This window comes from Hypomesus transpacificus, chromosome 25 (genome assembly GCF_021917145.1).
Source record: "Hypomesus transpacificus isolate Combined female chromosome 25, fHypTra1, whole genome shotgun sequence".
Taxonomy (NCBI): domain Eukaryota; kingdom Metazoa; phylum Chordata; class Actinopteri; order Osmeriformes; family Osmeridae; genus Hypomesus; species Hypomesus transpacificus.
The window spans coordinates 129,393-144,855 of NC_061084.1; the positions used below are offsets into that span (position 1 = coordinate 129,393).

Below are 15,463 nucleotides of genomic sequence, written 5' to 3' on the forward strand. Positions count from 1 at the left end.
GCACGTAGTCACACACACACACACATAGTCACACACACACATAGTCACACACACACACACACACCTGGGGAAACATTCCTCCAGGGAAGTCATCAATCAGTTTTATGGGTTTCTCTGGGAAAGTTTCCTCCTCTCCCATCCACCCGTAGCCCCATCCCTCCATCATTTCTCTTTCTTTTATTTCATGCTTTCCATCTGCATCAGCCTTTGTTCGTCTGCTGTAGGTTCCACTTCACTACCACATGTGTGAGCAGCATGCGCACGCACTGAAGTTCCCACTACACCCTCTGATAATTGGAACAAATTGGCGGATCGGAAGCTTTTTCAGACCGTGTATGATGTACGAACGAAGGTCACCCACTTTGTCTCATAGAATCCTCAAATTGCCCGCCAGCTGAGATGGACTTCAGTCCAACCCAACTGTAGCCTATAGGGACATACTTGGCAGATGTGCGTTGTTTGAGAAGAGGCAGCGTCTGTGCGTTTGCGTCAATTTTTCTGAACCGCCCGCCTACCGGGGCGTTCTGCTGCGAGTTGGATCCTCACTCCAGACGGCACAGCCGGGGCCGCACTGTTCACTTACTGTGCGCTGCTTTTCTTATTGATCCAGACCGCATGAGCAGACAGCGAAAGGAGATCCGACATTGGGACGCATATGGTGTGTATTATCTATATTTTCCTTCATATGTCTGGCTGTTGCTTATTTCTCACCGCGGTTCACAGGGTTATATATTTAGAATTGGCATTGACAAGTTGATTGGTTGAAGTCGACGAGAGTGCCAAAGTTCGCGCTACAAGCTGTGTTCAGTATGAAAAAATAGATTCCCGAGTTGAGTCTCGATTGTTGTAGATTTAATAGAAAATGTATATCACAATGACACATGGGGGCTAAACGTAATAACTTACTGCTGCACCCTTCAGTGTCATTTTACAAAAGAAATAGGCCTTTTGTATTAATTTGGTGGTCAGTTTATTCTAGTGCTTATGAGATCAAATGAACATCTGGGTCAGTAATGGGTTCCATGTCTATTTTGTGTGTGTGTGTTTATTTATTTGCGATTCAGCCTATTTATCAAATTTGACAAAAATTCTTAAAAATATTTGTCTTTGTTGATTTTAGTGTATTATATTAATTGCCAGACAGACAAACAGACAGACAGACAGACAAGTTAAAATTAGGCCTGGCCATAAAATTCCGTTTGTTTTGTGAATGTATGTGTTAGTAAAAATATTTGTCTTTGTTGATTTTAGTGTATTATATTAATTGCCAGACAGACAAACAGACAGACAGACAGACAAGTTAAAATTAGGCCTGGCCTTTATTATATAAAGGTCTTATCCGTTTGTTTTGTGAATATGTGTTAGTATTTAACTATTTTCTGTAGCCTACTTCGGTTGTTTGTCTTAAACAATGTTGCCAGGGCCTGAGGCACACATTAATCAGGCCTACATCATGAATGTAAGCTAGCTACTTATTTCAGAAATAAAAAAGATTAATCGTGATAATTATAATAAATTAGCGGTTGTAGTTAAATTGAAAGCGCGTAAATTATCCTGTTTTGTTAGAGCAAATTGAGCATATCCTAATTACTGCAAGGAAACCATGCTTGGGTTATTGAGGATGGGAAACAGTTTGGCTATGCGCACGAAGACTCTTGCCAAAATAATCTTACTAAATATGACCATCATTTGTGTTAAATTATCCAAATACCGGCATTTTTCTTAAACCCATTTATCTAAGTTATAGGCCATACGATCCAAATTATTTCGCTCAGTTGCTCACTTCAAAAATCTTTTTAAGCTCCAAAGATAACAGCCGTTGGCTGTAGGCTGTGTGCTGAACGTTTAAATGACATAATTGACCACAATAGTTTTGTAATAATTATCATTAGAATATTTAGAATCGCAATCATCATCACAGTTCAGGTCATCATTAAAAAATAGCAGCCTAGTTTAATTGTTAAACTATTTTTCGTTTTAGTCCCAGTTCCGTCAAGGTCATTTACGTCTTGTTGAATAATAAGTGTAATAGGCTCAGGCTAATTTCTCCCACATAGCCTATATTTGTTTAGTTCCTATTTAGCCACATGTTTAGTCAGACTAGGCTATTTTATAGACTATACGGTAGATTTTATACATTTTTTCCATATCAAAGGTTAAGGCTACATACAACTAAATTGTAATGTCTACAGCATAGACAAATCAAAACCAAAGTCAACAGTCAAAATTAACCAACAGAAACATATCATATTAATCTGTTTTAATTGAGTTCTTCTGGTGGCCTGCTATTAATTAGTCTACCAAGAATTCACTAATCGCACAATTAGGCGACCTAAAGGTCTCGTCTTTATTTCCATTACGCCTCAGGTTGTTTTTGGCATTACTTTTACATGAAATCACGGACAATGATTTCATGTCCATCTGTTTTTCAAAATCGACATTTGAAGCGAAACCTCTAAGGAGATGTGCGTTGCCAACTTGTGTGATAGGTTGTAAACTAGCGTGGGAAAAGAGAAAACATTTACTCTTTAAAAGTATCATGGCATATGTTTTCTTATTCAGAACCGAAATATGTCAAAGCAGGCAAGCAGAAGTGTGTCTGGTATGTTTTAGGCATTGGTTTATTTGTCATTTCTGTCAAATCTTTCCCATTTCTCTTCTCGAATCTCGGCTGAACGTCAGGCGTCCCCGCGAGAGGCCCTTTGGCGGTCTGTTGGAGGTGAGGACCTGAGAGACAGCGGCCTTTAGCTAAAGATACGAGCTGCGATAATCCATTTTGCGCGGCCTGTCAGTTGCACCTCCCTCACCGCCCCACTAAAATTAGATTATTACACCTAAAACAGCGCTCCTGGAATCCACTCCGTGTGGAATAACACGCCGGGCTCAAGCGGGAGCACACCGAGGGCCGGAATGCCGTTGGGGAATACAGGGACGGTATAGTAGGCTTCAGCCTATTGCGTTTCTCTGCATGTCTCACCCCGCGGGTTTAGACGCAGTGTTGTATTTCGAACGGGCTAAGGACAATAGGAAATTAACAAAGGTGTTACTGTCAGCTGTGACAACATGCCCAAACAGCTGCCTGAATCAGTTTCACACAGTTGGCTTTTTGTAATTGACCAGATAGACTTGATTTAGCGCAGTCTGATACAATACACAGCTTCAGGCCTTAGCACAGGATGCAAAGAGAATATCTTGTGACAACTAGCTTCAGAATAAGCATAGTTTCACTGTACCCTTCTACTTCAAGGTGTAGACAAATCCAATGCTAATACAAGTGATTATATTGACACACCAAACTAGGTCTGCAGACTACTGTACAACATGGACACAAATATGTCATCATCCCAGAGTTCCCCCTTCCCTCATCTTGTTCGTTGCTCCGTATAGTCACGCTGGGATGCGTGCTGTGCGGTGACGCAGGGCCGTGGTCGGCTGGGGCACAGGCCTGACTGCTCCCCATGACGAGGAATGTTAAAACGTGTGAGACAGGCCAAAGCCAGCTCATCTGCTCCTTATAACCTAGCTCCACACACACACGTACACACACACACACACACCACACACACACACACACACACACACACACACACACACACACACACAGCCTCAGAGCTCAGCATGGAACGCAAGCAGCAAGTGGAGCTGACAGGTAGCGAAGGCCAGAAATCCTCCTTCCACCATTTCCACGTAAACACCACAGTCGCTTTATCTCTCTCCTCCTTTACCTTGCCATCAGTCTCTTTAACCGTGTCCTCCCTTGGAGCCTGTTTGTTTACACAATGCCCATTCATTATTCTTAACACACTTTTACTGCCAGTCGTACCACGTGTCCAGGGCCGGCCCAAGGCATAAGCGAACTAAGCGGCTGCTTAGGGCCCCTGTGGCAACCAGAGGGCCCCCAAGAGCAAATTAAATTACAGTTTAATGTATTATGTAAATATATATATATTCTTTTTTTTAAATCGGCAACGATAAGCGATGCCGAGGGGCCCCCAAATCAATTTTGCTTAAGTCCCCAAAAAGGCTTGGGCCGGCCCTGCACGTGTCCACACACAAGTAAAAGTCTTAGGACAGGGCTTGTGGGTTGTTAGACCTGTGTACCCTGCTTCTGGGGCTTGAGCTCCAGTCTCCAGACCCTGCCATGTTCGACTATGCTGTAAACATGTCCTGGGTTGTCAGCAAGTATTTTTCCAGCACTTGGCCTGCCAAGCCGAGCATAGCTGCCCGTAAAGAGCACCCCTCCAGAGATATCCTTGACATCACCTTAACCGTTCGGTTAACTTTTCCCCCTGGTCAAACTAGATCGATAATGCGTTTTTTGTTTGTTGAGGAAATGTATCCTTTGAGAGTTTGAAATGGGGAAGTTGTGTTGGTGAATGTTTATGGTGAAGTTCTAGGCCTACGCATACTGGGAAGTCATTTGTGTGCTCGTTCCGTGAGAGAGTTGTCGTGGAACGTCACACGAGAGTTCTTTAAAGTCTGAAAGCTTGATTGTCGCGGCATGCCACTCATCCCCCCCCCGTTCTTCCGACAAGGCGGGCGTGTGAATTTATGGAAAGCGCCGGAGAAAAACCGTTGAAACCATATCCGGTGGGTTTCACAGGCGGTGCCAGACTGCCGATCTGGTTTCTCTGGAGTGAGGGGGTCCGGATTCGGCCTGGGGGCTGGAGAGGGGTTGGTGAGGGGATGTAAGGCGGGTGTGGGGGAAGGGGTGAACTGAAGACCCAAGAGATGTTCTCTGAAGAACATCCATCCATCAAGTGGCTGTGATGGCGGTGCAGACCATGTTTAATTAGTGATGTAACCTGACCAAGATATGTGTCAGATCATGCTACAGGAATGTCAACCCTACCCCCCTTAGCCCCCATAACCACTCACTTGCTAACCAACCTTCCTCCTCCACCCCCCCACCTCCACCACAACCACCACCGACTAATGTACCTACTTACTTATTTCAGTGCCACTCTGCTCATGTTATCCTTGGCCAACTCTTTAAAGTTACATGTACAGTATAGGATATTCCTTTTTAGCCTTTACAGTTGGATGTATTAAGTGTTTCGTGAAGCATAACCACATACATAGAAAATGAATGATCACAGCCTCCCTTCTGTCTCCCCTTCCTCTCTCCTGTCTCCCCTTCCTCTCTCCTATTGCCACAGTGACTTCCCCAGCCAAGACACTGACGCCTAATGAAACCTGAGATCCAATTAATCAGAGGATCAATTAATGAGGCCAAGGGTTTTTAGCAGTGTGTTCAGGTTCCCATGGGGCATGTCGCAACACGTGTGGAATGTCCAGGGGTTGGGGGGCGAGGAATCGGGATAGGGGGGTACACCAGACCCTCGGAATGCAACCGTCAACAGTCGGACCGCTCGTCACCTCCGCCAGCTAAACGTGGCGTTTCCAACAGCAACGCCGCAAAACACCGCCTCCCGATATCCCCCGGTACACCTCATCCACCTGGGCCAGGAGCAGCCGGTCCACTCTGTCACAGCTCTGGGGGCGGCAGGGGTGTTCTCAGTTAGTTTGAGGGATTGCATAGGGAAATATAAGATATTCCGGTGGATGAGGGAATCCTAACCCCCCTCTGAGCCCCTACAGTGCTGGGGGTCCTGGGGGAAGCCTCATGTTTCGTCCCCAGGTCTAATTAAGCAGGATGACTCGCACCGGAGCCGCACCCCACCCCTCTCCTCTCTCCCCATCTCTCTCTATCTCTCTCTCCCCACTCTCTCTCCTCTCACCCCACCCCTCTCCTTTCTCCCTATCTCTCTCTATCTCTCTCCCCCCTCTCTCCTCTCACCCCTCTCTCCTTCCACCCTTTTTCTCTCTCCTCTCTCCCCCCTCTCTCTCCTCTCTCCCCGTCTAATCTCCTCTCTTCCTCTCTCCGTTTCCTCTCCCTCTCCTCTCTCCCCTCTCTGTCCCCTTGCCCTCGCCTCTATCTTCTCCCTCTCTCCTACGGGGTAGGTTTATACTGCCCTGCTGACTGGGCTGTCAGTGTCAAACGCTTGTTAGGACATCATCAATCTAGCAGCACTTAGGAAAACTCCCATAACAGAAGGAAGGGGGCAGGTGATAGAAAGAGAACGAGGGGGGAAAGGGGACGAGAGAGTAGAGAAGGCGGAAGAGGCAGCAGTAGGGGCAGTGGGAGAGGAGAATAAGGAGAGAGAGATGTATGGAGGGGGAGAAAGGGGGAGAAAGTTGAGAGGTCCAACGCAAATGGGATAGACATTTATAGAGAGAGAGAGCGCAGGGAGGAACTGGACGAGATGGATTCCAACAATGGTCGTCTTTGTGAGTTTAGTGTGAAATCTTGGGTGTGGAACTTGTGCTTGCTTTCCCCAAGGCGACTTGAGGACTAGAAAAACCACCATGTCTTTTTGTCCTCATATATCAATTTTGTCAAGAAATAAGTACATAGATGCATTGTTCTCTTATGTCCGCCAGCGCAAATTAGCAAACCTTATCCGGTATCAGTTCCTGACGGGGGGATGAATTTATCACCATCCCTCCAATGCGGGAAAGGATTTGTTCAACACAGTTAACGTACAGTTAGCACTTGAAACTTACAAGTCTGTGTTTGTCCGCGCCACGGAAGCGACCGGACAGAGGCTCTAGTCGAACACGCATTTCTCGCGTTCTCCCTATAAATCTTCCCCTCCATCTACCACCCTCCTAATCTCCATCTCTCCCTCCTCTCCAAAACACTTCTCTCCCTCTATCTCACACACACACCCCGTCTGTTTCTTACTCTCTTTCTCTCCACGCTGCCCTCGGAGTCCATATCGCATGTGCGTCTAAAGCCTGAGGAGAGATGTGAAAGGGACGACCATAAACTTGATGGATGTCGTCCAGCTTGTGTTTTAGACCCAGCTGTTGGGCATGGTTTCTGTCATCTGCAGACAGACCCGCTTGGTTGGTCACACATCCACACTCGTTCCCCCAAGAGAGAACCTTAATTAAATAGATTTTCAGAAGCGGTACCAATTCCTGGTACCTATAGACACCTTAAGAGATAACTGAAAGAATGTATCGGACCAAATATGCCTGAACCATAGAGATTTTCCATTGATAGTACTAGTTGTAATCTCACTTGCAATCGTAGGATTCATTGTGGTGGTGAGGACTAGTATGTTTGTAATAAAAAGCCTGACCCAGGAGGTCTCTCTCGGAATAGCCCCACTTTTGGCTTCAAAAGCAAGTCGTATAAATGAAATAATTCCTTTCATGATTTGAACCCCTTCCCCCCCCCCACCACCCACACACACTCACTTTTTCTGTCTTTCAATCCTACAGGCTCGATGACATGATGTTCCTGCCCTTCTCCCCTCCCTTCTCCCCTCCCTCCCTCTCTCTCTTCCTCCTCCTCCTTTCCCTCCCACCGTCCCTCCTCTCCCCGGCCCTCTCCCATTCCCCTCTGAGCTGGACCTCGCCGCATGACCCGTGTTATCACCTGAACGGCCGTCCGCGCCACTGCCTGTCAGAATTCATCAACGCCGCCTACGGGCTCCCCGTCAGCGCCGCCCACTCCGTGCGGGGACCCTCCGAGCACGACGCCAACATCTCCGCCCTCACCGATCTCCACAACCCCCACAACCTGACCTGCTGGGCAGCCCAGGGAGGGGTGTCGGACGGCGGGGACTGGGCCGTCACCCTCCCCCTAGGCAGGCGCTTCGAGGTCACCTACATCAGCCTGCAGTTCTGCCAGCAGGGGGAGCCCTCCGATCCGGTCTCCATCTCCGTCCTCAAGTCCATGGACCACGGGAGGACCTGGAAGCCCATGCAGCACTACTCCAGCGACTGCCCTGGGAGATTCGGCATGCCGGCCCAGACCGTGGCCCAGACCAGGCACCAGGAGACGGAGCCACTGTGCTCTGACCCCCGGCCTCTGCAGAGGCACCGGGGGGGCATGGTGTTGGCCTTCTCCACCCTGGACGGAAGGCCCTCCTCACCGGACTTCGACTACAGCCCCACCCTCCAAGACTGGGTGACGGCCACGGACATCCGGGTGGTGTTCCACCAGCCTGAGCCGAGGGTGAGGAAGGTTGAGGAGAAGGCAGGGGAGGGTGGAGGCGTCTTAAGGGGAGGTGGTGGGGTTTTGAGGTGGCGGGCAGGCTCCAAAGGTGTGACTGGAGATAAGGTCACTGGGGATAACATGTTGGGCTTTGTGGAAAAGGAGACAAGGACAAAAAATACAGAAAACAGAGGGAGGAACGGGGCTGAAAAGATGGATAAATCCTGGAGGCGGGGCCACAACAAAGGGGCGGGGCAGGGGGAGGAGGGGCATAACGTGACCAGGAAGGAAGATGGGGACCCACATCCCAGGGATACGTCTACTTCCTCTAAGAAAGGAACTAACAAGGGGAAAGGGCGTGGCCGCAAGAGGGAGGGACACCATTTGTGGCCATGCCAGGATGGGAATTGTGATTGGAGGGTTGAGGGTCAGGGGCGGGACAACAAGGGGCGGGAATTCAGGCGACGGAGGAACAACAATCGTAACTCCAGACAGAAGTCGAGGAATCTTCAGTTGACTCGTCCCTCTCCGCTAATGTCCTCCCCTCCTGTCCGCCCCCCCCTGGCGCTCTCGGATCTTCAGGTGGGGGGTCGGTGTAAATGCAATGGCCACGCCTCTCGGTGTCGCCGCGACGACTCAGGACGGGCTGTGTGTGTGTGCGAGCATCACACGGCGGGGGCGGACTGTGATGTGTGTGAGGACTTTTACTACGACCGGCCCTGGCAACGAGCCACGCCCTCTCAGCCTCACCCATGTGTCTGTGAGTACATCTTGTGTCTGTGCGTGGTTTTACATTTTGGGGGGGGGGTGACAGAATGTGTCTTATTTGTGTGTAAACTTGTAGCAGCATATAATCTGGGCTGTTACCACACAGGCATTGGCACAGTATTTCATTATGAAAGTGTTTCTCCACCTCCCTCCCTCCCTCCTCTCCCACCCTCCTTCCCTTCCCCAGCATGTGAGTGTAACGGCCACTCCTCCAAGTGTAGGTTCAGCATGGAGGTGTTCCAGCAGTCAGGCCGGCGCAGTGGGGGCGTGTGTCTGAAGTGTCGGCACCACACAGCAGGGCGCCACTGCCAGTACTGCCACAACGGCTACACGCGAGACCACAGCAAGACCCCCAGCCACCGCAAGGCCTGCCAACGTCAGTCACATAAACACCCCCCCGATGGGTGTGTGTGTGTGTGCGCATGTGTGTGTGTGTGTGTGTGTGGGGGGGGGGATAGCGCACTTGTCCATGCTTAAGAGGTTAAGTACATGTGTGTGACTAGCTATACATTTCCTTGCCAGAAATTCTAAGTGTGAGACTGAGTTTATGTTGGTGTGTGTCTGCCTGTCTGTTGGAAGGTATAGCTCTCAGTATGGATTTGCATCTAAGTATACACACCACCTAGTCCTGTATGGGTCTGCCTGCTCTAAGCCGAGTCACTGTGTTTATGGGCTGGTTCCACATGGTGAGAAGTGTGTGTGTGTGTGAACCTGTGTGGTGTATTTGCGTGCTAGCCTGTATTTTGTGTGTGTGTGTTTGTGTATTTGTGTGTGTGTGTAGGCTTGCTCTTCCTTCTCTTGTGTCCTGCTGGCTGGCATCTGCCTTGACCCTTGACCTTTGACAGGTCACATGTCCTTAGTGACAGTGACACCCGGTGGCACACTGCTCATTAGGATGACAGTGGGTTGGATTTAGACACTGTCATGGCTGGGTGCGTGTGGCCAAGTGTGCGTTTTACTGCTGACAAAAATAAGTCCAATATTGTGTTTTACCAGCTATCCATATTTTCTCGAATAATGACCACTATAATTTTATCTATTTATTCTAACTATCTTTGCAATATTAACATAGTGTTTTTTCGATTGAAGCCTCCCACACAGGTGTACCTCTCCCCGTTGATGTTGTTAACGTCTGTGTGATTTACACCTGCTAGAAATACAGATAGGCCTCATTCTTTTAGCCAGTGGAGTGTTTGGAGTAGCTGTTGGAGTTTGTTTAAAGTAGCACACTGGAGTTGAAACAGACCCACTTACATAGAGAGCTTCCACTCCCTCTGTTTCTCTCTTCTCCCTCCTACCCCTCACGATCTCCTTCCACTATTTTTCTACTCCTACTCCTCCACGTCTTTCTTCATTATCATTCTACTTGGTCTTCGAGGATAACTTGTGGGTGTTGCACTGACTTCTGTACAAGTCAAATGTCCAATTCAATTCAATTATGTGGATTACTTTATAACAGTTGCTCTCTCTCTGTCTCTCTCTCTCTCTCTCTCTCTCTCTCTCTCTCTCTCTCTCTCTCTCTCTCTCTCTCTCTCTCTGAATCTCTCTCTCTTTCTCTCTCTCTCTCTCTCTCTCTCCTTGTATCTGTCTGTGTCTCTCACCCCCCAGCATGTCAGTGTCACCCTATGGGTGCGGTGGGCCACTGGTGTAACCAGACGTCTGGTCAGTGTCTATGTCGGGACGGCGTGACAGGGCTCAGATGTAACCGCTGTGCCGCTGGGTACAAGCAGGGAAGCTCTCCTCTGCGCCCCTGTATACGTAAGTCTGCCCATGCACAGTTTCACCAGTAGTATGGGGAAATATGATCACGTCTGAGATACTGTCTGCCATCTTGGATCTAGACTTTACATAACCTGAATCCCAAATTGCATACTTTTACCACATGCAATTTAGTAGGTACTACAGTTCTATCCAGTATATGAAATGCAACATGTTTGTGACATATATACTGCTTTACATGTCAAAATAACAGTGTATTTTATTATTAACTGGCCTTCAAGGCTTAATTGATAGTCAATGTGAGAATAGACTAAAATAACTCTTCAGAATCCATCAGAACACAAACTCAAATTTCTGTTGATGACTAAAGAGTAGGCTTATATGAGAACACAATGTTGGCTTTCAAGAGTCAATTAATGTCATTGTCACTCATGAGGACAAACTCAGTGACTCTCCTCTCTCCTCCAGCCTTGTTTGCTCTTGACCTGGTTTAGATTAATCCTTGAACCAACAGCACTAACACCTTATTAAACTCAGATCTAAAGTGACCGCTGTAGGTCTCACTGAGTCCTATATATCTGGCTGAGGTGTGTCCGGGTTACCCGGTATTTCCCTCTTAGCGACAGTTTCCACGGCAGCCAGTTAGGCCTCCATGAACCCTCTATTCTGATCTAGGATTAACGATTCAGAATCTGAGGGATTTTCGGACGCTTTTTCTTGGCCGTCGCTGCCCGCTTTACCAACGGCGAGCGCTAATCCGCACGTGTTGCTGCGGCTAATAGCGGGAGTGCCGACAAGAGAACCGGCGGACGGCGACACTTTCTAAACCTTTCTCCGATCATGCGGGCGCTAGCCACACCGGCTTCGCACCTGTCGCCCCGCTCAGAGAGCCCGTCACAAGTCCAGACTCATAACTCTCCCAGTGAAAGGAGTGAGTGAAAGAAAACCGTGTTTGTTTTTACTACTTGTCCATCTTAAGGGGGCTATCTATAGCTGCTCTCTCTCTCTTCCCCCTCTCTCCCTCTCCCCCTCTTTCCCTCTTTCCCTCTCTCTCTCTCTCTCTCTCTCTCTCTCTCTCTCTCGCTCTCTCTCTCTCTCTCTCTCTCTCTCTCGCTCTCTCTCGCTCTCTCTCCCTCCTCCTTCCCTGCGCCCCATGCACCAAAGGGAGACCGCGAGCTAAAAACAAAGTCAGCCACCGTGAATCCCCCACCTTTTGTGGCACAGGAAGTTCACTTATCGCACACACACACACTGGCGCACTCTCATCGTCAAAAGAATGAGCCAGGGTTGTATAATCAGTAAAGCTGTGAGCTTTGAGGTGAACGCGCCAGGTGTCTACTGTACTCATCGCATCCTCTACAATGGACTAAGGTCACACACAGATACATTGAGGCTTTAAAACTGACTTCAACCAAAAGCACACGCACACGCACACACACACACCTCTCCATTGGCTTTTGCCCCCCCCCCCCCCCCCCCCCCAGTCAGCCGGGTGGGGGTGTAGGGTGTCAGTGCCCCAGTTGTGTCAGGGAGGACGAGAGAGGCATAGGGGCAGAGAGAGATCGAGAGAGCGGTGGTAATATATGGAGGGCCTTGCAAGCCACACACACACTGATCGGAGGGGCCAGGATAATATATGGTTCGCACAGCAAGTCACCCACATGCAAGCACACACATTAAGTGAAATGCGTCTGCTACTGGCTAGGTGTTAGCAGAGACACTTCAAAAGAAACACATCATCTGGCTTTGTTTTCTTACTGGAGAACAGTGTAAGTGTGTGGGTGGTTGTCGGGGGGCATTTTTTCGGACCCCACAGGACCCCACACGACCACACACACACACACACAAAACCGTCCTCCTGACACACACTCATCTCCTGCATGGACATTCCACCGAGAGGCATGTGCACATAGCCCACATATTCACATTCTTGACCATTACGGACGCACACAAACACGCACGCACACATAGACACGCACAACACACTCAATAACCTGTCACTTAGCGCACAAAGGCAGCCCATGTGTTTCAGCAAGGACAAGCTCAAAGGCGTTTGTATATGCATTCCATTCACCTGTGTATGTCAATGTCTTTATGCACTCAGGAATCCAAGAGGTTTCCCCCACCGCCATGTATCAGCCTCAATACAGCATAGGTGAGGAAAACTGCTTTGCAAAAAAGGACCAACAAACTTTCGAATATCTAAATGAAATAAAATAGAATATATATTATACAATACTTCCAATTACTGTATATTCAACTGAGCTGTGATACTTTTTTTGTAGGTTGCAGGTATTGTGTTCTTGGCTTTCAGTTTTTGCTATCTGCTTCCCTCTTGTGGTGCAGAGAGGAATGTTTCACCTGTTGCATAGAGTCATCTGTTAGTTACAGGATACTGTGATGACAAATACAAGCAGGCATATTGTAATTAGTGGAAAAGACATGTGCTGATGTGCCTGCTAGAATATGCCCTCGCTCATTCGTTACATTCTCACACACTCTCTCTCTCTCTCTCTCTCTCTCTCTCTCTCTCTCTCTCTCTCTCTCTCTCTCTCTCTCTCTCTCTCTCTCTCTCTCTCTCTCTCTCTCTCTCTCTCTCTCTATCTGTCTTTCTCTCTCTGTCTTTTTATCTCTGTCTCTCTCTCTTTCTATCTCTCTCTCTCTGTCTTTGTCTTTGTCCGTATCTATTCCTCTCTTTTAGCTGAGGAATGTATTTCATACTGCCAGCCCTCCCAGGTCGAAGTTAAGATGAATCTGGAGACCTACTGTCTAAAAGACTATGGTTGGTGTTCTCTTTGTAAACATGCCTGGTGGTTGATTTTCATTATCAATAAACACACTCTAAATCTCATTGCCACCTTCAGCTCTTACTCTCTCTCTTTCCTCTCTATGTCTGCCCCCACTCCCTCTTACCCCCAATGTCTCTCTCTCGTCTCTCCCCCACCCCCCACCCCAGTTTTGAAGGTTCAGATACGGGGGATGGAACGTTCTGGTCCCTGGTGGCAGTTCTCCATCTGGATCCAGACCGTCTTTCGTACAGGGTCTCCCTCGCGCGTGCGCAGAGGCCCCCAGGCCCTCTGGGTCCCTGACCGGGACCTGGGCTGCGGCTGCCCCGCCCTCCACGTGGGCCGGACATACCTACTGATTGGTGCGGAGGAAGGTGGGCGGGGCTGGGGCCCGGAGGAGAGCAGACTGGTGGCTGATAGGTCGACGTTGGCACTGCAGTGGCGTGAGCACTGGAACCCCCAAACTGAGGGGGTTCAGGGGGCAGGATAAGAGGGGGCGCTGCCCTCTGAAGTCTCCGGACCACCAGGGGGGGATAGCCAAGCCCCAGAAGGGGTATATCCCACCTCATCTCATACCAGAGCAAGAGACTGAGGCGTACACAGCACACACACATCCTCCACCAACACACACACACTCGGTCGTTGCGGGAGACACACCCGCGCAGGAGGCCGAGGAATCTGTCACGCCGAACACACACTTCCACACGCACTCTTCACACGGCCAAACTCACACGGAGCCCTCAGCCCCCCCCTCAGCCCCCCCCCTCAGCCCCCCCCCTCTCCCTCCCTCCCCGCTCTCGTCTGCTCCACGCAGAGTCCCGTCTGAAACGGGAGGATGGAGAGAGAAAGGACCAGCCATGAGGGGGGAAAACAAAAGATGGGCTCGACCCCTTCTCTCCAAGGAGTTTGGCGACATGGAATAGCACCACAATGGGGAGAACTTCAAACTCGCTCGTTTGAAAGATCACACACTGGAAGGCTAGAGAAACGGCTTCCCTCTCCACTGACTGCTCCGTGAGAGAAGTTGCCAGGTTCTTCGAAAACAGATGCCTGTTCCCCTGCCTCAAAGGATCCCAAAACGATCAAAGTCTCTTGTCCCCAGCAGTGTGTGTGGCTGTGTGTGATGATCAAGGGGTGCTGCATCAAAAAGAATGTTCCTCTGATTCCTTAAGTTCCAGATAGAACCTTTGGTGCAGTTTGGAATCCTAAATGGTTCTTTCCGGAACCTACATGGCGCCTTTGTTCTGTAAAGTTCTACTGTTGTAACAAGGCGTTCTATAACACTCTTGTTTAGAGAGGTCTCACAACCAGAGAACATAGAATGTTTTTTTCTACTGACTAAATGTTTTAGCGACTGAACAAAACTAAAGTGTAGCAAAAATTCTGATTTAATACGTCTTATCATGGCAAATTATTTTCTGTTTTCTGTTTCTTAAATTTTGCTTTGGGTATTTATGCTTGGAATTTGTTAGTTGTATTTTATGGAGAAAATGATATAAATCAAACGTTCTGTTTTGTGTGACTAAAGACCATAAATTACTCAATGATGTCAGAAAGAAAAACTAAATTTTGCTTTGTCTCAAAATAACACAGTTGAACATTCTACCTCAAGTTAAAATTAACATAGGGATAAAAACAATAGTTTATCACACTATCATACAGCTGCTTATACTGTTAAACAGTTATACTTCTGCCACTGGGGGACATATACACACTCACACACCCACACAAATACCCACACACACAAACACCTACACACATATATAGACACAGTCCCATATAAAAGGTTGGGACAGACACACCGTTTTGATACGTTTGACAGAGGACATAGCAGGCTGAGATAGAGTATAGACCAAAGCACAGACATTCAGTCCCAGACGAGATAGAGATCTAGAAAGGATTTGTCCTTTGTGATGTCATGGGTTCTGTTTTGGGTCCGGAACATCCAGCCCTGTTGCCCGGTGGCAGGAGACAGATGGGGTTGGCTCCCATTCGTCAGCTGAGGTGTTTTGGTCAACTCTGTGTGAGGGATTGGTTGGCCAGCGTCATGTTGTAGCCTGAGATTGAAAATAAAAAGCAGGAGAAAAATAGCCCTGGTGACTGATGACTCCTCTATGGGACCTCACACACATGAGGAGGGAGGGAGGGAGGGAAGGAGGGGGGGAGAGTGTGCATGTGT

At 48.5% G+C, this 15,463-nt stretch overlaps 2 protein-coding genes across 2 annotated transcripts in view; one reads left to right on the forward strand and one right to left on the reverse strand.

The window, feature by feature from the left end:
• The first annotated feature begins 296 nt into the window (after positions 1-296).
• ntn5 (netrin 5) lies at positions 297-15,374 on the forward strand. The gene is given in 8 exon segments (XM_047048942.1): positions 297-658; positions 7,294-8,771; positions 8,967-9,155; positions 10,388-10,537; positions 12,603-12,653; positions 13,200-13,280; positions 13,455-13,738; positions 13,740-15,374. Coding segments are annotated over 7 exon segments (2,691 nt in total). The 5' UTR covers positions 297-658; positions 7,294-7,303; the 3' UTR covers positions 14,208-15,374.
• Positions 14,951-15,463, reverse strand: part of si:dkey-33c9.6 (active breakpoint cluster region-related protein) — a 4,159-nt gene continuing 3,646 nt past the window's right edge. Inside the window, exon 11 of the mRNA XM_047048783.1 lies at positions 14,951-14,980. Within this exon, the coding sequence (XP_046904739.1) occupies positions 14,951-14,980 (30 nt within the window). The remainder of the gene's footprint in view (positions 14,981-15,463) is intronic.